Source organism: Staurois parvus, unplaced genomic scaffold (assembly GCF_062004578.1).
Source record: "Staurois parvus isolate SC_StPar_1 unplaced genomic scaffold, SC_StPar_1.0 ptg000172l, whole genome shotgun sequence".
Classification (NCBI taxonomy): domain Eukaryota; kingdom Metazoa; phylum Chordata; class Amphibia; order Anura; family Ranidae; genus Staurois; species Staurois parvus.
The window spans coordinates 9,709,218-9,733,969 of record NW_028317968.1 but is presented as its reverse complement, the minus strand read 5'-3'; the positions used below and the strand labels follow the sequence as shown (position 1 = coordinate 9,733,969).

At 40.3% G+C, this 24,752-nt stretch overlaps 1 protein-coding gene across 1 annotated transcript in view; it reads left to right on the top strand.

The window, feature by feature from the left end:
- LOC149462635 (uncharacterized) overlaps window positions 1-24,752 on the top strand; it is a 460,266-nt gene that overhangs the window by 384,726 nt on the left and 50,788 nt on the right. Inside the window, exon 26 of the mRNA XM_089676647.1 lies at window positions 6,916-6,973. Coding sequence (XP_089532773.1) covers window positions 6,916-6,973 — 58 coding nt within the window. The remainder of the gene's footprint in view (window positions 1-6,915; window positions 6,974-24,752) is intronic.

Here is a 24,752-nt window from a genome sequence, read left to right as displayed (position 1 = left end):
CAATACATAGTTGAAGGTAAATCTGACGGAAATTGGGCAGAAATTTAACAGAAAATTGTATAATGTATGGCCAGCCTTGGGCTAGGTTCACACCTATGCAGTTTGCATTTGATCCGTTTCTGCGGTGCATTTATGCGTTTTTGCACATGTGTTTTTGCCACATTTTTGATGCATTTTGCTTTTTTTTCAGCTTGTTGCTGGGCAGAATAAAATGCAAAACGCATCAAAAACACATAAAAAAATGCACTACATGCTTTTCTGCAGCATCTCTATTGAAGTCCATAGAACAAAAACGCAACATTTTGCATTTAAAAAAGTCCCTTTCCAAAAAACGCACTGGGTGAAAACGCAGAGATTTGAACCTGTCCCATAGGAAATCATGTCAAATGGACTGCTGTGCATTTCTGAAAAGCGGAAAATGCTGCGGAAAACGCATAGGTGTGAACCTAGACTAAATCTACCCCAAAGCATGTCAGAGCCAAATAAATAAAGAAAAAACAACACGCACATTTCTGCAATACATGCACATTTACCCATGTTATATACTCTACCTTTGAAGAGTTGTTGGTCTGGCAGAAATGCACTCAGCTCCTAATGCAGGTCATACATGGGTCGAATTCTGAAATAATTTTCTTTAGAAAATCAGAAATGTTGTGTGTTTTGTAATCCGATGGTGCCACCATTCGACCAACCAAGCCTTCAATTTCACTTCATGTTGCTACAGAAAATAATTTTTGGGGCAAAGAATTTTCTTTTCTTTGCAGGTCACAGTTCACACTCATTTCTTTTTCATTTATATTTCCTGCACGATTCTCCCATCATTGATTCGTTAGTTTTTCAAAAAATCCGATCACTCAAATTTGATGGTTGTACGAAAATCGTCCGTTTCTGTGACCCACTAATGGTGCAAAATTCGAAGGGAAATTCTTAGAAAAGATTTTTGAAAGAAAATTCCTTCCGAATTCGACCCATGTATGGCCTGCTTAAGTCCTGTTTTGGGCTGACAACACAATTTGAACATTGTTGTGGACTGAGTGGTGTCAACCCTGGCCAGTTCTCCTTTGCTACACTCTATAACCTCCCCCTATCTTATTCTCTACAACATTATTCTGTAGTCCCAAGATTATAACTAGGAGGTCTACCTGGACTCTTTGGGACTGATTTACTAAAGGTAAATAAGCTGATCACTTTGCAGTGAAAGTTTCTACTTTGCAAGGTAATTTTCCCTTAGCTTTGTGACATAGGCAAAGATCTGTTGACTTCCATCAGCCAATAATATGCAAGCAAAAATACTGCTGTTTTTTTTTTTTTTTGTCCTTGCATGTGATTGGGTTTTCTTTGCAAAGTGAGGTTTCAGCGCAATCACTAAGCTAAGGGAACATTCCTTTGCAGAGTGAACCAGTTATAGTTTTCAAAGGTAATAACCAGGGGTGGACTGACAACTCATGGGGCCCCCGGGCAATAGGGGATCATGGGGCCCCTGTGTCCTTGCCCAAACTCAAAAAAGCCTATGAAAAAGGTACCAGGGGCATCTCATGGGGCCCCCTACTGACCCCGGGCCCTCGGCCAGTGCCCGAGTTTCCAAATGGTCAGTCCGCCCCTGGTAATAACTGATCAAGCTATAAAACTTGCTGCTTTTCCTGTTGCTCCACCATACTTGCTGCAAATTCTTGCGTGTCACATATTGATGTCTACAATAACAAAAAAGAGGACTACAAGTGTTTGATTCTGTATTTATTTGGGGGAGAGGGTTTGTGGTTAACTTTTTTCCTGTGTGCCAATTTATAAAAGCGAATATTGAAAAATTTCTTTTGACTATGCATTGTCTTGCACGCTTTTTACTAAGCAAGTCTAAATATGGTTTACTATGAAATTCAATGTCTAAAACCAACATCATTGGACTACCTGGCTCTTAAAGTAAACCTGCTACAAAAGTCAATGCATATTCAGCATATGACACATAAGCAGAGGTTACCTTGAGGGAAAACTGCATGTCAAAAAAATCCATAGATTCAGAGATACATACAAGCGTGACTTTTACACAACATGCAAGAATTGTCTACAGCTTTAGATGCAGCCATATGCATGTTTTCATCATATGCTCAGTTTGCATTTGCCAATATTGTGACAGGTTTCCTTTTATGTACATGCTCACTTTGCAGAGAAAGAGAGTTGGAAAAGTGTTTCCCATAGTGGATTTGTTTTCCGGCAGTAGAATCCAAACTCTTATGTTACAATACCTAGGAAGATCTTGGACAGAAGTAGAAACATATCTGTAGCATCTATACCTGCCATGTCCTATTAACATACTCCAATATGTTATCAAGGAAGGGTAATAACACAGGCAGTACATGTTCTTCATAAACACAGATTATTCTGCTTTTTTGTACCATGTGAAGTGCAATAGGCTATATTTGATGTAGACATACCGCAGCAGCTCTGCGTAAAATCATATATATATATATATATATATATATATATATATATATATATATATATATATATATATACACATACATGATTTTGCATTTACCAGTAGGGGGCATGCGCGCATGTGTCACCCTACCTATGCTGTCATTGGCTCCTGTAGGTGTCAATCACTGGGTCCTGGCCAGTGATTTATGACCAGGACTCAGTGATCAGCGGAGTGAACGTAACCAACACAAATCTCTCTCCTGTCTGCAGGGAGGTGTTGGTTTTTATCTTTCTGCAAACAGGGAGATAAAAGCCAGCACATCTCCTAGTAAAACACTACACAATACACAGGGAAATCACAACACAGTACACAGTTAACCCTTTGATCACCCCAGATGTTAACCCTTTCCTGCCCAGTGTCATTAGTACAGTGTCAGTGCTTTCTATTAGCACCGACCACTGTAGTAGTGTCACTGGAGATGTCAGTGGCAGTTAGTCAGCTCCCACCCAGTGTCAGTTAGTACGACGAGCATTCTGACATTATCGCAGTCTCACTGATCGCCGCCATTACCAGCATAAAAAATAAATACGAATTCCAATATATATGCCACCATTTGCCGACGCTATAACTTTCATGCAAACCAATTTTTATACACTTATTGGGATTTTTTTTTTTACCAAAGACATGTAGCAAAATAAATTTTGGCCTAAATTTATGAGGAAATTTTATTTTTTTTTGGATATGTTTTATAGCAAAAAAGTAAAAATGTTGTGTTTAAAAAAAATGTCAGTTTTTTTTCATTTATAGCGCAGAGAATAAAAATCCCAGTGATTATCAAATACCACCAAAACAAAGCTCTTTCGATTTAAAAAAATGCAAAACATGGCCTGGTCATGAAGGGGGGGTGAATCTTCCTGGGGGCAAGTGGTTAAAGTTGAATTCCAGAGACCCTGATTTTAACAAGGGAGAAGTTAAAGGTCCTTAAATACAGTATGTAGTATAGTTCAGTTTTTTTTTTTTTAGTTATCAGCCAAAAAAATCAGCATTTTATGTGCTTCTGGAAATACAGCTGAAAAGTATACCTTGTGGCACCACTCCAAGCTGTAGATGGAAGGAAAAACATCACCCCACCCGCAAGTGCGAAGAGGGGAGCATGAGCCCGAGCGATTCTAGTGTCAGCCAATACAAGTGAAGGGATGGACACTGCTCAACTCACACCAGGAGTCCAATGTTAAGGAATGGCCTCAGCCGCCATTCTGGCCATGCCCTCTGCGTTTCACCCCGCCCACCAGGGCTTGGTCACGGAGGTCACCTCTGTGACCAAGCCTTGGTGGGTGGGGCAAAATGCATCAGTGGGTGTGGCCAGACGCCAGTTGAGGCCGTTCCTTAACATTCCTTAAAGCGGAGCTCCACCCAAAATTGGAAGTTCTGCTTTAAAGACACCTGGAGGGCCATAGTTTGGAGAATCCTGGCCTAGGCGATTGGAAACGGAAGTCCCCTCCCTCCCCGTAGTCTTCTGGGACCTGGCACACGTTCCAGAAGACTACGGGACCATTCAGAAAGTGCAGCGCTACTCGCACTGCAAGTGAAGACACAAGCTGTCACAGCTGGGTGCCCACACTGAAGATGCTGATGCTGGGAATACAGGCCAACCGGTAAAACAGACTGCGGGGAGGACACCACGGGATCGAGGGACAGGTAAATAGCTGTTATTTAAAGGTCAGCAGCTACAGTCTTTGTAGCTGCTGACTTTTATTTTTTTACAGTGTGACTGGAACTCCACTTTAACATTGAACTCCTGGGGTCGGTTGAGCAGCGTCCATCCCTTCACTTGTATAAGAAATATAGCTGTTATTGTACTTCTGGTCTCAACTGACACCCGTGACAAAACTTAGATCAGTGGTGTCAAACTGGCGGCCCTCCAGCTGTTGCAAAACTGCAAGTCCCATCATGCCTCTGCCTTTGAGAGACATGGTTGTAACTGTCAATCTTGCAATGCCTCATGGGACTTGTAGTTTGGCAACAGCTGAAGGGCTGCCAGTTTGCACCCATGACTTAGATTGACAGTAGTGCTGCTGTCTAGCCTCCTCCCCTCTCCATACACCATCTTAGCCGCAGGGTGTATTTACTGACTTTCAATGGGCATTATATAGCTACTTGCTGTCTCTGCAGATCAGTGATCACTGAAGAAAGTCCTTCATCATTGATTCTATTGATCATCATCATTGAGATGTCATGATTGAATTCCAAGAGCTGCAAAGGAAGTTGATGTTGAATAAATCATGTCCTTTAGGAGCAATCACATGCCCTCCATTCAATGTGACTCTATGGCATACTTTGTTTTGTACACTTTTTAGCCTACAGAAATCAATCCCTACCATGAAAGGACTAGTTGGTTGTGTTTTCCCTCTCAAAAGTTCTCAGTTGTATGATGTTCCCTCCTTCAGCCCTATTGTGTACCGTAGTACAGGAAAAGTGGACTGTGCAAGTCACATGACAACTGCTTTGAAGCAGAAAAGGGGTACTTTAACTTATATTTTTCTATAGAATGGCTTGAATTTGCTCAAGATACATAGGGGTTGATTTATTAAAGGAGTAGAGCATGGTCACTTTGCAAAATACATTTTTACTTTGCAAGGGATTTTTCACTTACCTCAATATGGGGAAACTGTGCTGATAGGCAATGCAATGCTAACAGGCAAAAATGCTGTTTTTACAATTTTCCTAGTTTGTGATTGGATATCCTTTGCAAAGTGGATTTTCAACACATTAACAAAGGAAAAATTCACTTTGTAAATTACCTTAGTAAATCAGGGTCATAGTGGTTTCAGTGGAACAAGCTGTTCTAATGAATGGACACATGTACTTATAGCTGCTTATGCAAAGAATGGCCTTGTGATGACCAGCTGCATTGCAAAACAGAATCTTTAGATATGGTTGTTAGCCAGAAAAATGAATTACTTCTGTAATAATAAAATAAGAATGTTGCATTCTAAATAATGCTAATGAGAAAAATAATCATAGAGTGTAGTTAGTTGGGTGTGGTAGGTCAAAACAGGGTTTGGATTGTGTAGATGACAGAGGAGTTGATTTTCTAAAGGCAAATAGACTGTTTACTTTCCAAATGCAATTGCACTTGTTTTCCCCAGGGCTTAGTAAATGTGATGAAGCTCCACTTTGTAAAGAATACCCAATTCAGTGCAAAGAAAATTAAAAAACTACACTTTTGCTTGCACATAATTGAATAATGGAAATCAGTGATGGCAAGTTTCTTCACATTCACTAAGCTCTGGGGAAATTGTGTGCAACTGCATTTGCAAAGTGCACAATTTCTTTACCTTAATAAATCAACCCCACAGAAACATAGAAGAGTCATGGAATAAAAAGACCAAGTTGTTCAGTCTGCCCCTTTTCTCTTTTTTTTGTTTATATATTTTTTTTCTTTTTGTCTGAGTGTAGATCTATTTTTGTCCCAAGCATGTTTAAATTCCATTACTGTTGATTGACTCACTACCTGTGCTGGGGGTTTTTCCAAACATCAACTACATTTTTGGTCAAATATTACTTTCTAAGGTTCTTTTTTAAATTTCCTCCTGCTAGTTTGAGGTCATGTCCCTGTGTTCTTGATCTTAGATTCATATTGAAAATACTGACCTTGTTTTATGAAAATATTTTAATCATGGTTCCCCTTTCCCTTCTTTCCTTAAAACTGTACATATAGCTCCTGCAGTCTCGGTATGTTTAATCCCTCAGACCATTCACCATTTTGTTGCTCATCTCTGGACTCATTCATTATCTCTTTGTAAGTCAGGTCTCAAGAGCTGGACACAGTATTCTGAATGAGATCTAACTCAAGATCTTTATAGGGTAATAAGGACTTCTTTCCTCCTGCTGGTGATCCCTTTAGTGATGCAGAGGGATTTTATCCTCTTGTCATGTGTTTGTGTCAAACGCTGTGGTCTGGTAAACCTGAAAGCTGTTTGTAAATCAAGTAGAAGGGATTACACCTCCAAGGATCATTTTATGGATTTAAAGAGGTTCTTTAGATCATATGATTTGCGTATGGTCATTTGCAAATATATCGTTCAATTGGGTGGATCGTGGGGATATTATAATACAGTAAATAATGTTATTTGTTATATGTTAGCAATATTTATATGATTTTTTTCCTTGTAAATGTGTTGTTCTTTTAACTCCAGCATTGTTTTCTACTGTTTTACACATTATTGCATGCTTTTCAATAATCCTTAATACCACAAGTAAATTTATTGTACAAATTAGCCAATCTCTGCTTAGTCCTTGCACTAAAACTTATTGGAATGTATCCTTTCTCCCTTGGCAAACCTTGGATTGTGTACACATTGCGAAAATTGTCAGTTAAATTATAAAATTAATAATCCTACACTTTTAGACCTGACTTGCTTAAGTATAGTATATGGATATTGAAATCTAAAAATACTGCCTGTTGCAACATTACTTTTCCTATGCCTCTCTTGCAGTGACTACGTAAATAGTGGTATTCACAGTGCTCCTTTGTTTCAAGGGTTTCTGAATGCTGTAAGTTTTTTTATTATATCTTTTTATATTATATATATATATTTATATTATTATATTTTGTGTTATTATGTATTCAAAAACAAAAAAAAGCCAATCATTATTATGGAATCTAAATATTCAAAAAAATAAATTTCCACATAAGTTCAGATTTGCAAAATTAAAATGTAGTTTATAAATATATTATTTGGCTGTCCAAGGATGACCCTTTGAATTAGAAGTGATAACTCGGAAGTCTGACAGTTTCTTCTATGAAAACTGTTTGACTTTTTCCTGATATCAAATGAATCTCAGTATTACCTGGCAGAGCTGTGTCATAAAAGGAATGTAAATAATTAAAGGGCTCTACGCTAATATTATAATAGTTACTTAGGAGTTGGAAGACCACATGTGTTATCAGCACAGGTTCAGGCAGCAGACTGGGGAGCAGATGTCAAATATCTTGGGACCTTTTACCTCTTGCTTTTACTTAGCTCTAACCATTACTTTGGCTTTTTCATAAATCAGTGGTATAGCTTTACCATGGTGGCACCGCTGCTTTTCAAATTAAAAAAATCTTCTGGTACATTTAAAAAGACCAGCAATCATATTTAAAAATATGGCTTCTACTTTTTTTAATTAATGGAGCAAAAACAAAAGGCAAGGGGAGGAAAGTTACATGACATGTAAAATCATGTGCCCAAACTCTCCTCCAATCATGGAGTTACACTGGGGTGCTTAGAATGGTCAGTTCTAATCATTTTCTTAAAACCTATATCCCCAAAGAAAACTGATTCTAAGGTGCTTAAAAAATGTTATCTGGAGTTGGGCTTTTATTTGTTAGGTACTTACAAAAAGACCATTTAAATCTACTAGTCTATCTGGCACTACCCTCTCCAGGCAATGTTGCTGTCTATGGGTGTCTTTGTTAATCCTTCATAGTTAGAGGAGCCATTCCAAAGCTGGGTATACACAGTTTTTTCTCTCAACCAGCCGGTTGAAAAAAAAAAAAAAAAAAGAACGAACATCCCCGCATACACACAACTGATGTGGATGCAGGGATCTACCCTGCCGCACTATTCTGGCAGCAGGGACTACCCCTCCAGTCAAAATACACAGATCAGTGTTGTAGCCATTGTCTGCAAGCACTTATCGAATTCTGGTTTTCCATCAGGACCGTTCAACAGAAGCTAGTCTAACAACCAGCTTCTATTGAACAGACGGGGGTATACACACAGAGAAAGAGGACTGCTTCCTGCTTAACCTGCCAATTTTTTGGTCCATGCATACCCAGTTTAAGACAGGAAGAGTGTTACTGGTTGGATCGCCAGGTAAAAATAAAGGAAAATGCCTAAAACAGAACACTAAAGCAGCCACCACATCTAAAAATTGGCAAGCTGTAATATATACAATTTTGTTTAGAGTTTGGAGATTTTTTAATTTTGTACAGGAATATCAGATTCAAAAAAGATAAAATGTAATAAATAGAAAAAATACACATACTTTTAAAGCTTAACAAATAAACTTTGAAATTCCTGTAAAATTCTTTAAAATGTTATAATCTGTTTCAAATGTTTGTTCAACATTTCATACATTCTGAAAAAAAAATCTAATACTAGTTACAACGATTTAAAGGAATTCTATAGTTACAGCATACACTTTTTTTATAACAGTTTTTTTTTTTTTTTAATTTCAGGTACTTATATAGCGCTGTCAATTTACGCAGTGCTTTACATATAGATTGTACATTCACGTCAGTCCCCAACCCTCAAGGGGTGTATAATCTAAGGTCCCTAACTCACATTCATACATACACATACTAGGGACAATTTAGACAGGAGCCAATTAACCTACCAGCATGTCTTTGAAGTGTGGGAGGAAACCCATGCAGGAACAGGGAGAACATGCAAACTCCAGGCGGGTGGTGGTGCTGTGGTTGGGATTTGAACCAATGACCCTAGTGCTGTCAGGTGGAAGTGCTAACCATTTAGCCACTGTGCTGCCCCATTAATTACTTAATGAGTAAATTTTGAATTTCATGTATAAATTCTTTAAAATGTTATGATCAGAACATTTTTATTCAAACATTTAACCAGTTTTTTAAAAAAAAAAAAAATTAACCTCCCTGGCGGTATGATTATTTCAGATTTTTGGTGCTGAAAGCGGTACCATTATTTTGCATGGAAATTTGGCGTTTTATATTGTAGGCCTGTAATTCTTAGGAATAACTCACTGAAATCTGTCCGAACAAGAGTCTAGTAAACATCCCAGGTATGATAAAACTTGAAACACGAAATCATAAATTATTACATTGCCGGGGACACTGCAGGAGGGACATCGCAGGAACGCAGGACAAGGTAAGTGATCGAGGGATCGCGGAGCAGCACCGCATGGTAAGCCCGAGTGTAGCTCGGGGTTACCGCTTGTGGTACTGAAACTTTACCCCGAGCTACACTCGGGAATACCGCCAGGGAGGTTAATAGTAAATTTATCAAACAGCATGATTCTGAAAGAAAAAAATATAATACAAATTACAATGATTTAAAGAAATTCTATAGTCACATCATATACTTTTATTTTCTAACATTACCCCTGAAATGGCATTACAAACAATAGTTACTTTTCGCAATCCAATATAAGCTTACTTGAAAAATCTCCTTTCATGTTTGTGAGTTCTGCCTGTCTGCTGGTCATCTCTTTCCACAACTTCCTGGATTCCCTGCATGCTTTGCAGCTTCTCCTCTGCTGTTTATTTTCAATTTCTAAGGACTAAATATCCCATGATCCCTTGCTGCATTCAATCAGTGATTCCTGTACTGACTCCGCCTCCTAAAACTCCTCCCCTCTAAAGCTCTGTAAGGCAGGCTCTGTGAAATGTGTGAAACAGCTGTCTCTACTCACAGGAAATAGTGAGTATGTGTCACAGAATTCAAGAAAGTAAATGTCGGAGGATCTTAATAAGTTTACAAAGTTGAAAACTATTTCAATTAATAGGAGCAGGCTAGCAGTAATTTAAATACAATGTGGAAATGAATGTGATTTAAAATTTTGACCATAGATGCACCATAGGGGACACTATCACACTGACCCCTGACATTTGAGAAACATGACATTTCCTAAAGATTTAGGGACTTTAAATATTGGCACTATACAGCCTTGTGTTGATTTAGAGCAGTGTTTCTCAACCTTTTTTCAGTCAAGGCACCCTTGAAAATAATGGACCGTCTCGAGGCACCCTTTAAAATTATGGACAGTCCCAAGGCACCCTTTAAAATTATGGACAGTCCCGAGGCACCCTTTAAAATTATGGAAAGTCCCGAGGCACCCTTTAAAATTATGGACAGTCCCGAGGCACCCTTTAAAATTATGGACAGTCCCGAGGCACCCTTTAAAATTATGGGCAGTCCTGAGGCACACTTTAAAATTATGGGCAGTCCTGAGGCACCCTTTAATATTATGGACAGTTCCGAGGCACCCTTTAAAATCATGGAGTCTTGAGGCACCCTATTCTAAAATGGGGTGCCTCAAGACTGTCCATAATTTTAAAAGGGCACCCCATTCTAAAATGTGAAAAACTATTCTAATAGTTTTATATAACGCAGCAACATCAACACATGTAGGACACCCAATGTTAGAGGTGATTTATTTTTCCAAACAAATATACGTTTGCACACTGGTACTGACTAGTATTCCAATATTTCTCTTCTCCCTCAGTTTTTCTCCATCACTAAGCTAATGTGACCCCAGCACTGATGGAGAGGGGTGGGGGAGAGTCAAACTAGGATGCTGTGCAGGCAGCTGACATCCTCCTTATCATCTGATGATGTCATTGGTTGTCAGGACACCAGGGGCTAGAAGGTCGTAATGGTGCACAATGGAAACTTGTGGCTTTGTGTAACTAGAAGACAAGACTTTTTGCACCCGCTGGCTTGTATACAAGTTTTGGGCAATTTTTAGACATTTTGCCAAGGCACCCCTGGAGAAACCTCAAGGCACCCCAGGGTGTCTGGGCACCCTGGTTGAGAAAGGCTTATTTAGAGACGTATCCAGTTATGGTCCCTGGGTAACCATAGCTCTCCCAAGGGGGACTATAATTGATAGTAATAATAATAAAGCTTATATGGCTGACACCAGGGCAATAGAGTGACTTCAGAACAAAATTAAAAGAGTTTTGCTGCTGATGAAAGACTTAAAGTGGTTGTAAATCCAATGTTGTGCAAATGCTGAAGATTGCCATAAATAAATACCTTCGAGTGCACTGTGTCTGATTGCCTATTGTAAAAATGTTTCTGTCAATCCATGTTTGTGATACAGCCCTTCAAAGTTGTCCCTTTCTGTGGACATGGCAGCAGCCCGGAGCTTGGGAGGTATAGTAGTGACATCACCGGTCTCCCCTCCCCGTTCTGTATGCCGTCATGCCTGTGCTTGTGGACAGCAGAAGTGCTAGTGGAATGATCTCACATCGGCTGCCCATGCCCCCTGATGAGTCCTGTCCAATCAGACACCTGGATCTGCACCACCTGACTTCCTCCCCTTCCACAATGCTGAGGCACACAGCTGCCAATACAGGAGCAGCAGGAGGAGGAGGAGGGGGAGAGGTAGAGGGAGGGAGATCTGTGCATGAGTGTTCAGGAGACACAGTCACTTCTTGTGCTAGTGCATGAGTAATTATGTAGGCTGTCAATCAAAGAAGAGGAAGCATGGCGACACCATTTTATTACCTGTGACGGATTTGTTCAATGAGGGATAAAGAGAAAGACAGCAGAAAAGTGCCTGGTCCTTTTCCAGGCAGACTGGGGGTGGATGCATTGTTCTCCTGTGCGGGTTACGGTAATGTGATTATGTCAATCTAGATTTTTTGGGTTTACAACCACTTTAACCACTTCAATAGCGGGCACTTTTATCCCCTTCCTGCCCAAGCCAATTTTCAGGTTTCAGCGCTCTCACGCTTTGAATGACAATTACGCGGTCATGCAACACTGTACCCAAACTAAAATTTTATCATTTTGGTCACACAACTAGAGCTTTCTTTTGGTTGTATTTAATCACCACTGGGGTTTTTATTTTTTGTTAAATTAACAAAAAAAGACCAAGATTTTGAAAAAAACACGTTTTTCTTTGTTTCTGTTATAAAAGTTTGTAAATAAATAATTGTTCTTCATAAATTTAGGTCAAGATGTATTCTGTTACATTTCTTTGGTGAAAATAACCCAAATCAGTTTTTATTATTTAGTCTGTAAGTTATAGAGTTCACAAACTATATGATATATCTGAAAATTGATCAATCCTGAAGTACTGACAGCCAATCTAATTTCTTGAGGCCCAAAAATGTCAGAACAGTACAGATATCCCCCAAATGACCCCTTTTTACAAAGTAGACAGTCCGACGTATTTCATAAGAGGCATGGCGAGTTTTTTGAAGTTGTAATTTTTTTGTCATAATTTTTCGGAAAATTAAGAAATTATAAAAATTATTTTCACAATTGTTTTTTACATACTGTCACCAGTGCAGTACAGCGTCAGCATATAACTGGTGTGGTGGTGATCAGGGACACTGGCTGGTGACAGTACGAAAAAAAAAATTATAATTTTTTTTTAGTTTTTTTTAGTTTTCATAAACATTTTTCTCTTTTTTTTAAGATTTATTTTTCATATTGCACTATGACCAAAGTAGTATAATGTTGCCATAGTAACTTTGTACTACTTTGGGGAAGTGATCAGTATTTCCTTTTTTTTTTTACACAGTTTGATTGCTTATAGCAAATGATCTCTTTGCTATAAGCACGCATTTAGCTGAATGAAATCGATTCATTCAGGGTTTTTTTGTTGTGATTAGCTGTGATTGGCCATGGCTAATCAAATGACACAGATGGGCTGTGATTGGTCCAGCCTGTGCATGTGGTCGCTGTGACCATTCACAGCCAGACACAGGCATGAAAGGAAGCCATCCATTGTATACAACTGTCATGTGACCTGCTGTGATTAGTCACAGCAGGTCACATGGTACTGGCAAAGGGGCCGCTATACAGATCTGCCATCGGCCGTGGCCGAGGTACACGGCCGGTGACAGATCTCCACAGTGCTGCCCTGCGGGCATGCACAATGCACGGTCCAGGAAGGACGCCATATGATGCCCTCCCGGAGAGACGAATTGTTCGCCTGGCCGTCATTTGACCATAGACCGGGCGGCAAGTGGTTAAAGTATATGTCAACCCTCACCTTGTAAAACAAGCCATTCAGTTAAAGGCAAAACATTTGTGTATAGACATAAAAAAACATTATATATAGCTTCCCTGTTCTATAAGTGATCACTTAATCTCTAAGCTTCTAATGCAGCTCAGAACAGAGAGCTGGGAGAGATGAAACAGTAGGACACTAAATCTTCAAGTGAATGGTTATGCAGGGATGGCATGTGAGCAGAAGTCTGATCGCAAGAGGGTAGACTGAGTTCCTAGCAGAGCTGGAGAACTGACCATGCTGTGCTCTCATGCCTAGTTTGGTCAGTTTTTAATAGGAATACAAAGAGACTGGCAGGAACACCAGGGATTTCACACAAAGGAAGCTATACAAAGAGAACAGGATACTTTCTCATGCAAGTACATTGTACAGGAGGCACATGTCAGGAATATGAAATGTTGGGTTTGCAAACTCATTAACAGCAACACAAGCAAATAAGTAAAGTAAATAGTTTTGAGGTAGACATCTACATAAAGTGAACCTGTCACAAACTCAGGCAATCCAAGTAGAGAATATAATGAAACAGGGAGTACGCTTTATTAATGTTCAATCACAACTACATGTCAAAATGTTTAGCAGATCTAGAGCTATGTGTAGATACATTTTTATCCAAAGCTTGAATTTTCCAGTAAAAGTTGATCTTAGCCTTACCCCTCTCACTTCCCAGGCCACCTATTTAGTTATTTAGATTCAGAATCGGAATCCGAAGACACGTAAAAGAACAGCCTTTTTTCAGAGCATAAACTGGGCCCTCTTGCTTCTGCCTACATACTGCAGGCCATATAAGCACTGCAAAAGGCACAGCTCCTGGAACTCAGGACCCACAACTTTCAGCTGTAGGACAACTTGTGAAAGACCAAACAGTAACTTACATCTCTTCGGCAGAAGCAGGCAGCCCTAGAGAGAGATTTCCCTGAAAGCTCCAAAGAACCATTTATCTGAGTATGGAGTAGTAAGAGGAGGGAGGAATTCCTTTGTGCTACCCTAAGTGCTGCCATATTGGAAATTCATTATCAGTTGAAAATATTGCCAAACTTTTTGGGGATTGGCGATTATGTAAAGTGGAGGAGAGGAAGTATACCGACACTGATAGACCCTTCATCCTACCGAGAGATATATATTGAGCCATTTTTGCCAACCATGAGAGTGGGAGGCAACACTTGCTGGTGAGTGTACAACTGATAGGGGGAACACCATTTTCTTTTCTCACGTGGTGGTTACTTTGAGGTGTTTGAAGAATCATTTGGCAGATAAAGATCATTCTTTGGACTTTTCTTGGGACTATACAATTATCCTTATTTATTTTTCATTTTTTATTATTTTTCTTACACATTTCTTTTCACGTATATATTTATGCGCTACTGGACCACTTTTGAGTGCTCATTTATGTGTTGCATTTGATATTTTTTGAAGTAGCAGCATTTTGTTTTCATTTATTTATTTGTTTATTTGTGCTTTATACATTTTTCACACAGATAGTGCAGTTTTTCACTTTCACACCTATTTAGTTCAATTGATGGGCAGCTACCTTAACCAGTAAATGGCTATGCAGGAAGTGAAGGTTATGGCAGGGCTCAACATTTTCGGAGAAGTCAAGATTTTTGAGATTATGGAAAAATTGACACTCTTTATGAAAAGAGGAGCCAAAACCACACTATAAGAATTGGAATACCTCAAAAGGGAGGTGAATCTTTGTGGAATGGATGGTTGGATTGAATTAGGTGAGAGTTCAATTCTGCTGGAAGTAAAATATAGTTGCTTGATGCAATACCCAGAGAGACAATAGGATGGATGATGATGGCATATGTATCGCTGTACCTTACAGTATTATATTTCTGTAGGGATGTTTTTGTGCCCTCTGATGAGACTGTACATGCTTGTTAATGTCTTGGACTTGTCTCTTTTATTTTTGTGATTGCATTTACATGCTCTGGAATGTCGCAAACTGTTCAATAAAACGTTTCTGATTTAAAAAAAAAATGTATAGCTGCATGCATCAAATATTCTATATGTGAGCTTTTCAGGTGACAAAGCAAATTGGAAAAAATATCAGTAGTTTGTTTTAGTTTTACTTATGAATTGTACCGGGAATATACAATATAATGCTAAACTGCAATGAACTGAAGCTAAGTTGGGTAAATCTTATGTACTAGTTTAATCGTTCTTTTATTAAAGTGAATACCTAATACAAATGGTTCCTCCAGGAGTTAGACACAATTTAAGGATTTTATTATGCATATGATAACAAGAGACATGCTGATAGGAGGAGAGAGAAGAGTAACAGAAGAGTAACAGAATTATGAGCTCATCAGTGTGCTGCTTCTCCATTTACTGTCCAACATAGAAAAATCAGGCCTTGCCTTGCTAGAAAGGGCTATATGGAGTGTGTAAATCTTAGGACTGTATGAACAGAAATTCAATGCCATTGGTAAGTAAAACAGTCTGGTCAGTGCACAATTTGAGCACGACACTTTTTATTATTTTTATAGATTTATTTAATTATTTATTTATTTATTTATTTTTTTCTCACCCCACGTTTGTCACTTTTACTTATGTGTGTGTTTTTCTCACAGGATGGAGGGTGTGGGTCCTCGGGCCTGCCCTGAAGTCTAGGGGGAGGATGTGTGGCCTTTTGGTTCCTTCCTCCCCTGTCCCTGGGGGGTTTTCTCTTCGGGAGAGCCCCCCGACCAAGTACTGGATGTCCGGCTTCGGCTGGACATAAGGAAAGGTGGTCCACCAGGCCTTTTGGCCAGGAGGACCAAACGGGAACCTTGTCCCTGTCAGGAGCTTCGTGCCCCGGGGGATCAGGGTAGTGGTCCAACCCCTTCGGGGGTAGGACAAAGCACACCCCTAAGTGCACTTTTTGTGTAGTGAAACACTTACGGGTTTTTCGTTCTAGTTTGCACGTTTGCGGACTAAAAAAAAAAAAAAAATTGGTAAGTAAAACATTTCCTATACAGTATGTATTTCAGCTGTATATTTATCTGTTTGGCTGGAGTTAATTTTTATTTGAAATGGGCACATGCATTGGGGTTGTTACTAAAATTGGAGAGTGCAAAATCTGGTGCAGCTCTGCATACAAACTAATCAGTTTCCACATTTTTTGGCAAAGCTTAATTGAACAAGCTGAAGTTAAAAGCTGATTGGCTACCATACCCCAATAACTCATTATTAGAAGAGAAACATAACCCTTTCTCTACAAAAAAAATAATTTTACCCTTTCATGTGAGTGTAATAGTGGCTGTGAATAAATTTGAATCTGTTCCGCAGAATATACAGTTGTGTCCAAAATTATTCAACCCCCAATGCTGTAAAGGGGTTTAGGGACTATAGTGTACATTTGGAATTGTATTCAGAATCAAATCCTACAAGGACGTTGTAACTACCCAAATGCAACTAAAATGACATCAATTGTTTATGTAATACAGTAGTAAATGGTTCTTATGTGGTTTCTTCATTGCCACAATTATTCAACCCCTTAAAGACTACCACTCTGAAGAACAGAGGTTCATACAGGTGCTTTCCATCAGGTATTGAAAACACCTGTGGATGTCACCGAGCAGCAATCAAGCATAATAAGCACCAATTAGGCAGCTTTAAAATGACTGTGATACTCAGCTCCTTCTAGACATTTACTGGTGTGGTTACAAACATGGTGAAGGCAAGAGAATGGTCCAGGAAGACAAGAGAAGAGGTGATTTCTCTTCACAGGAAGGGCAATGGCTATAAGAAGATTGCAAAGATGTTAAACATACCAAGAGACACCTTAGGAAGCATCATTCGCAAATTCAAGGCAAAGGGCACTGTTGAAACGCTACCTGGTCGTGGCAGAAAGAAGATGCTGACTTCGACTGCTGTGCGCTACCTGAAGCGTAGAGTGGAGAGAAGTCCCCGTGTGACTGCTGAGGAACTGAGAAAAGATTTGTCAGATGTGGGTACAGAAGTTTCAGCCCAGACAATAAGACGCACACTGCGTAATGAAGGCCTCCGTGCCAGAACTCCCAGGCGTACCCCCTTGCTGTCTCCAAAGAATAAGAAGAGTCGACTGCAGTATGCCAAAAGCCATGTGGACAAACCACAAAAGTTGTGGGATAGTGTTCTGTGGACTGATGAAACAAAATTAGAACTGTTTGGGCCCATGGATCAACGCTATGTTTGGAGGAGGAAGAACAAGGCCTATGATGAAAAGAACACCTTGCCTACTGTGAAGCATGGTGGAGGGTCAATCATGCTTTGGGGCTGTTTTGCTTCTGCAGGTACAGGGAAGCTTCAGCGTGTGCAAGGTACCATGAATTCTCTTCAGTACCAGGAGATATTGGATGGAAACGTGATGCAGTCCGTCACACACCTGAGGCTTGGGAGACGTTGGACCTTTCAACAGGACAATGATCCCAAGCATACCTCCAAGTCCACTAGAGCATGGTTGCAGAGGAAAGGCTGGAACATTTTGGAGTGGCCATCGCAGTCACCAGACTTAAATCCGATTGAGAACCTCTGGTGGGACTTAAAGAAAGCAGTTGCAGTGCGCAAGCCTAAGAATGTGACTGAACTGGAGGCCTTTGCCCATGAAGAATGGGCGAAGATACCCGTAGATCGCTGCAAGACACTTGTGTCAAGCTATGCTTCACGTTTAAAAGCTGTTATAACTGTAAAAGGATGCTGTACTAAGTACTAAGATTGAATGTCACTTGGGGGTTGAATAAAACTGATAATGCTGTGAGCACAGAAAAGACATTTGTGGTTATTTCATTATAACTGTTATGTTATATTTGTCTGACCTACAAGTGCCTCTTTAATGTAAATGTAAGCAAGATGACTGAATGATCAAAAGCAATGTCAAACTGGCCAAAACACTCAATTTCAGTGGGGGTTGAATAATTTTGGACACAACTGTAGGTGTTTCTGAACGATGAATTTAAACATAAAAGCTAGATTTCTATAATTCAGTGAAAATTTTCTCTCCTTGTCCTCTCACTTTTGTATTATTCTGTCAATTAGCATGATTTAGGCTCCGTTCACACCAATGCATTTTTTAGTGCTTTTTGCAGAAACGCACTACAGTCCTTTTAACATGGTTTCCTATGGAACATGTTCACATCTATGCTTTTTTGATCTGCTGCATTTTTGGAAAGGGTCAGGACTTTTTAAAGCACTGGAGAAAGCATCATATGTATGTATGTGAACCTGTAAAACAAGCCTCAGTGAAGGGGACAGGTATAGGGGTTAATTTACTAAAATTGGAGAGTACAAAACTTGGTGCAGCTCTGCATAGAAACCAATCAGCTTCCAGGTTCCAAGCTTAACTGAACAAGCTGAAGTTAGAAGCTGACCCTACCATGCACAGCTCCACCAGGTTTTGCATTCGCCAGTTTTAGTAAATCAACCCCATAATGTTATCTTGTTTTTCATGACAAGAAAAGTAATGCTTAATTGGTAATTCTAAAGATTAGAACAGCTCCTATTTTAACCCCCCTGGTGGTATTCCCGAGTGTAGCTCGGGGTAAAGTTTCAGTACCAAAAGCGGTAACCCCAAGCTACACTCGGGCTTACCATACGGCGTTGCTCAGGGATTCCCTGCAGCGCTTACCTTGTCCTGCGCTCCCGCGATGTGTCCCCTGCAGCGTCCCCGGCCATCTCCTCTGGCCGATGCCGGCATCCAGCTTCCGTGTTCCGGTCCCTGTGACGTCGGGACGTACGGGCGCCGGAACCAGCGGCAAATTTGAAAATTTAAAAAAAATGACATTTTTTTAAAAAATGATTATTTCATAGCAAAACATTCCTGTATCAAAGAATTTCACATACATTTTGTCCGAGTGCTTTGTCCTGTCCCCTGCCTGCATTTTGACTGTTCTTTCTGCCTGGAAACTGAGAAAAGTCCATGGCGTCCAAAAAGCGTCCCTTTAGGTCAAAAGCGGTTTTAGACCGGCTAGAGAACAGCGATAGTAAATTAGAACTACTTGCAGAATTGAGTGATAATGATTCGTGGGGGAAATTCGCCATCAGACACTGAAAACGATTTTGCGACTTTGCTCGGTGATGTGCGAACTTGGCGCTATATTTCAAATTTCAGTGTTTTTGGTTTGATTATATTATTGAATTAAATTTATTATTATATTATTATTTTTTATGAGTATTTATTAAATTATAATTTATGATTTTGTGTTTCAAGTTTTATCATACCTGGGATGTTTACTAGACTCTTGTTCGGACAGATTTCAGGGAGTTATTCCTAAATTACAGGCCTACAATAAAAAAAATACATATTTCCATGCAAAAAAATGGTACCGCTTTTGGTACAAAATTCCTGACATAATCATACCGCCAGGGAGGTTAAAGCAACACCCTGCTTTATAAATCTTTGTTGTGTATCTTGCAAGCTGCTATGGTTCACTAGTAAATATCTGCCAACACACTTACACACTTTATTTATTTATTTATTTATTACAGGTAATTACATAGCGCCCTCAATTTACGAGGCACTTTACATATATATTGTACATTCACATCATTCCCTAACCCTCAAGGGGCGTACAAACTAAGGTTACACACTCTTTTATGTGTCCAAGTGTTAAATAGTTTAAGCAATGGTGCAGCGCCACTTCTAATCACAATTCCAATTCCCATATAGTTCAAACAAACGATGGTAAAGAAAATGAAAAGAAGAAAAAAAATAACAAAAACTAACTAAATGTCCATAAATATAATCATAAATGTATCTTATCAAAAATCTGTGCAATTGTGTGATTTTCCTTCTTGCATATTAAAAAACAATCAAGATGTGTTCTCACCTGAATTATTTGACCCTACACACATATAGGGTCAAATATCGCTTTTTAAAACAATCTCATCTACTTGAATAAACAATCAGTCTGGTTCCTTGGTGTGGTATGTGCTTCAAAGATTTTTCTTCTTATACAATCTTTTCCACATGCAAAAAAATATAAAACCACTTGTGCCTTATCCTCCAAATAATTTGTTATTTTATTTATAGGAAGATGCACTACTCACATTTGCAATTATATTCACCATGCCTTATGGTATAAATATACACTCACAGGCCACTTTATTAGGTACACCTTGCTAATACCGGGTTGGATTCCATTTTGCCTTCAGAACTGCCTTAATTCTTCATGGCATAGATTCAACAAGGATGCTGATAGCAGCATGCAATTGCTACAGATTTGTAGGTTGCATGTCCATGATTCAACCTACAAATCTGTAGGTTGCATATCCATGATGCAAATCTCCCATTCCACCACATCCCAAAGTTGCTCTATTAGATTGAGATCTAGTGACTGTGGAGGCCATTGGAGTAAAGTGAACTCATTGTCATGTTCAAGAAACCAGTTTGAGATGATTTGAGTTTTATGACATGTTGTATTATCCAGCTGGAAGTAGCCATCAGAAGATGGGTACTCTGTAGTCATAAAGGGATGGACATGGTCAGCAATGATACTCAGGTAGGTCGCGAAGTTTAAATGATGCTCAATTGGTACTAAAGGGCCCAAAGTGTGCCATAAAAAAATATCCCTCACACATTAAACCACTACCTCCAGCCTGAACCGTTGATAGAAGGCAGGATGGATCCACGTTTTCATGTTGTTTACGACAAATTCTGACCCTACCATCTGAATGTCGCAGCTGAAATCAAGACTTATGAGACCAGGCAATGTTTTTCCAATCTTCTATTGTCCAATTTTTGTGAAAATTGTAGCCTCCTTTCCCTGTTTTTAGCTGACAGGAGTGTCACCCGGTATGGCTTTCTGCTGCTATTCCCATCTGCTTCAAGGTTCGATGTGTTCACAGATGGTATTCTGCATACCTTGGTTGTAATGAGTGATTATTTGAGTTACTGTTGCCTTTCTATCATCTCGAACCAGTCTGCCCATTCTCCTCTGACATCAACAAGGCATTTTCCTCCACACAGCTGCCACTCACTATATATTTTTTTTCTTTTTTCCCTGTAAACCCTAAAGATGGTTGTGTGTGAAAATCCCAGTACATCAGCAGTTTTTGAAATACTGAGACCAGCCCATCTGGCACCAACAACCATGCCACGTTCAAAGTCACTTATATTCCCTTTCTTCCCCATTCTGATGCTCGGTTTTAACTTCAGCAAGTCGTCTTCACTACGTCTAGATGACTAAAGGCACTGAGTTGCTGCCATGTGATTGGCTGATTAGCAATTTGTGTTACCAAGCAATTGAACAGGTGTGCCTAATTAAGATGCCGGTGAGTGTGTGTGTATATATATATATATATATATATATATATATATATATATATATATATACACACACACTGGTAACACTTGTGTGAAAACTGTGATACCTTCACCAGTTTTGCCCTTGGGCCTTTAAAGAAGGATTCCAGGCAAAATTGTTATTTTCCCATGCAGTGGGGGTGTGCCCGCACTGCATGGGTTATCTACCTGCCGACCGTAGATAGCCAAATGACGGCTGCACTGCGGCCCGCCAGTTCTGGGTGGACGTCATATGACGTCCTCCCAGGACGCGCTCTCCTGCGCGCCCCCGGCAATCTCTGTGATCGCTGTGTCCTACGGTAAAAGGCCAATCACAGCGGCCTTTTACCACGTGATCAGCCGTGTCCAATGACACGCTGATCACCGGGAAATGCAAATGCCGGTTCTCGGCTGCACTTTCCTCACGCTGTCAGATTGTGAGGAAAGTGCTGCCGAAAACCGGCAGTTGTCAGAGCGGGGATCGGCACTGATCATCAGTGCCCTGATGATCGGTGCCCAGCAGTGCCACACACAAGTTCCGCCCACCTGTGCCCAGCAGTGCGCCCACCTGTGCCCAGCAGTGCGCCTACCTGTGCCACCCAGCAGTGTCACCACCTGTGCCCAGAAGTGCCACCTACCTGTGCCCAGTAGTGCCACCCACCTGTGCCCACCAGTGCCACCCACCTGTGCCCACCAGTGCCACCCATCAGTGCAGCCCAGCAGTGCTGCCAGTCAGTGCCACCAGTCAGTGCCCAGCGGTTGTGCCAGTCAGTGCGCAGCAGTGCCGCCAGTCAGTGCCCAGCAGTGATGTCAGTCAGTGCCACCTATCAGTGTCAGTACCCATTATCAGTGTCGCCTATCAGTGCCACCAAGCAGTGCTGCATATCAGTGCCACCTATCCGTGACACCTCATTAGTGCTGCCTATCAGTGCAGCCTATCCATGCCACCTCATTAGTGCTGCCTATCAGTGCCGCCTATCAGTGCTGCCTATCAGTGCCCTTCAGTGCTGCCTATCAGTGCCCATCAGTGCCGCATATCAGTGCCCATCAGTGCTGCCTCATCAACGCACATCAGTGAAGGAGAAAAATTACCTGTTTGAAAAATTTTATAATAGAAACAAAGAAACTTTTTTTTTTTTCAAATTTTTTTGCACTTTTTCTGCTTATAGCACAAAAAGTAAAGTGCACAGCAGCGATTAAATACCACCAAAAGAAAGCTCTATTTGTGAGAAAAAAATGCTAAAAATTTCATATGGGTACAATCTTGCATGACCGCGCAATTGTCAATCAAAGTTCGACAGCACTGACAGCTAAAAATTGGCCTGGTAAATAAGGGGGTATAAGTGCCCGGTAGGCAAGTGGTTAAATGCTCCTTTTTCTCTAGGGGCTCGGAAAGCAAAAATATTCTTACCTAATCCGACGATCCTCCGAGTGCAAGACCGGTACCTGCCGCTCCTGTCCCCTCGCAAGCTAGCGGTCTTGTGAATGGACTGTTATTATGCACATAGACCGGCTCAGGACATGAGGACGGCAGGAACAGTCTATCGCTGGATGTGGGAGAGTGCATTTTTTTGAAGGACGGGGTAAGTATAGCTTTTCCCTAAACCCCTGGACAAAACAAGCACTTAACCTGTGCAGTGCGGGGACAACTCCACTGCTTGGGAAAATATATAATTTGACCGGAGTTCTGCTTTAATATATCAGCACTAATCTCCTGAGAGTCCTTGAATGTTTTTCTGGATCACTTCAACTTTTTAAATATATTTCGATGTCCCTTTAAATCCCCTTCCACTTAGTCCACATGCAAAGAGATTTGCTGAAACTGCTGCACACAGAATTTGGTGTAGATGTGCATAGTAGCCAACTTCAGCTTGTTCAATAAAATAATAAATAATAAAATATTAAATAATAAAACTTGGAAGCTGATTGGTTTCTATGTACAGCTGCACAAGATTCTGTGTGCACCAGTTTTAGTAAATCTCCCCCATAGTGTCTTATCCTTTTTTTTTTATTTCTGTTTCAATATTTTTATTAAGCAAGTTTTGTTTTAAGAATACAACAAGCTCAAGATACGCCGACGCAGGGGCAGAGCAGAACAATAATACATAAACAGATACATACTGCTGATTTGTATTAGTCAAATAACGAAGGAGGAACGGAAAAACGCCGAACCAGATATTAGCAGCAGTAATCCAACATATTACCGGAAAAAGAAGAGGAAAGAAAAAAGGAGAGAAGAAAGGAAAAAGAAAATAAAACAAAAAAAAGGAGAAATCAGAAATAAAACATGGAGGAGAGGGAAACTAGAAGAATCACGGATCCAAGGCTAGCACAGGCAGTGACTAGTAGGAGGCAGGGATGGCAAGGAAAAACATATCCAAGGTTCCCAAACCTTAAGGAATCTCGGTTGTGAATCATGAAGAATGCTAGACATCTGTTCATTGATCAACATAGCATTTATCCGGGTCTTCACCCCCTGGAAGACAACCGAAGGGGTACTCCAAGCTTTAGCTATAGCACGTTTGGCTGAAATAAATATGCAGCTAAAGGTTCAAGAGTGAGAACAAAAAGAGCAGGTGATAATGGGCATCCCTGTCTCGTGCCCCTGAAAATAGGGAAGGATGAGGAAAAAAAACCTGCATATTTAACACAGGCCGAGAGAGAGGATTATAAAGCTGAGATCCAAGCCATGCGTCACCAAACCCCCATCTAGACAGTGTATATGTCAAATATTCCCAAGAAAGTGAATCAAACGCTTTATAAATGTGCAGGATAAAAGGAACCCTGGTATCCTGCGGCGGTGTAAAATATGAATGAGATGGATGACTTTACAGATGTTATCAGAAACTTGTTGCCCCGGAACGAAGCCAACCTGATCTCGATGAATAAGTGAGAGTCGATACTTATTAATTTGGGTGCTCAGAACCTTTCCCAAAATCTTCAAGTCCACATTTAGCAGCGAGATCGGCCTGAAAGCTTGCGGTTCAAAGGCATCTTCAGTTTTCTTAGGGATCATAGTAATATGCACCTGAAGAGACTCCAAAGAAAGCTGGGGACCCTGCTTCAAAGAATTGAAAAAGGCCATCAAATGAGGAACCAGAATGGTGGCAAATTTTTTATAGTAGAGCCCAGAAAACCCATCTGGGCCTGGAGCCTTGGAGGCCTTCAAAGACTTGATGGCTTGGTAGAGTTTAGATTCAGAGATATCCACATTCAGGGCATTTTGGGCTGCATCAGATAAAGAGGGTAGGTGCAGCTCAGTGAAAAAACTATCAGCATGTTCAGTGACAAAGGTGTTCGGTTTTTGATAAAGAGAGGACATAA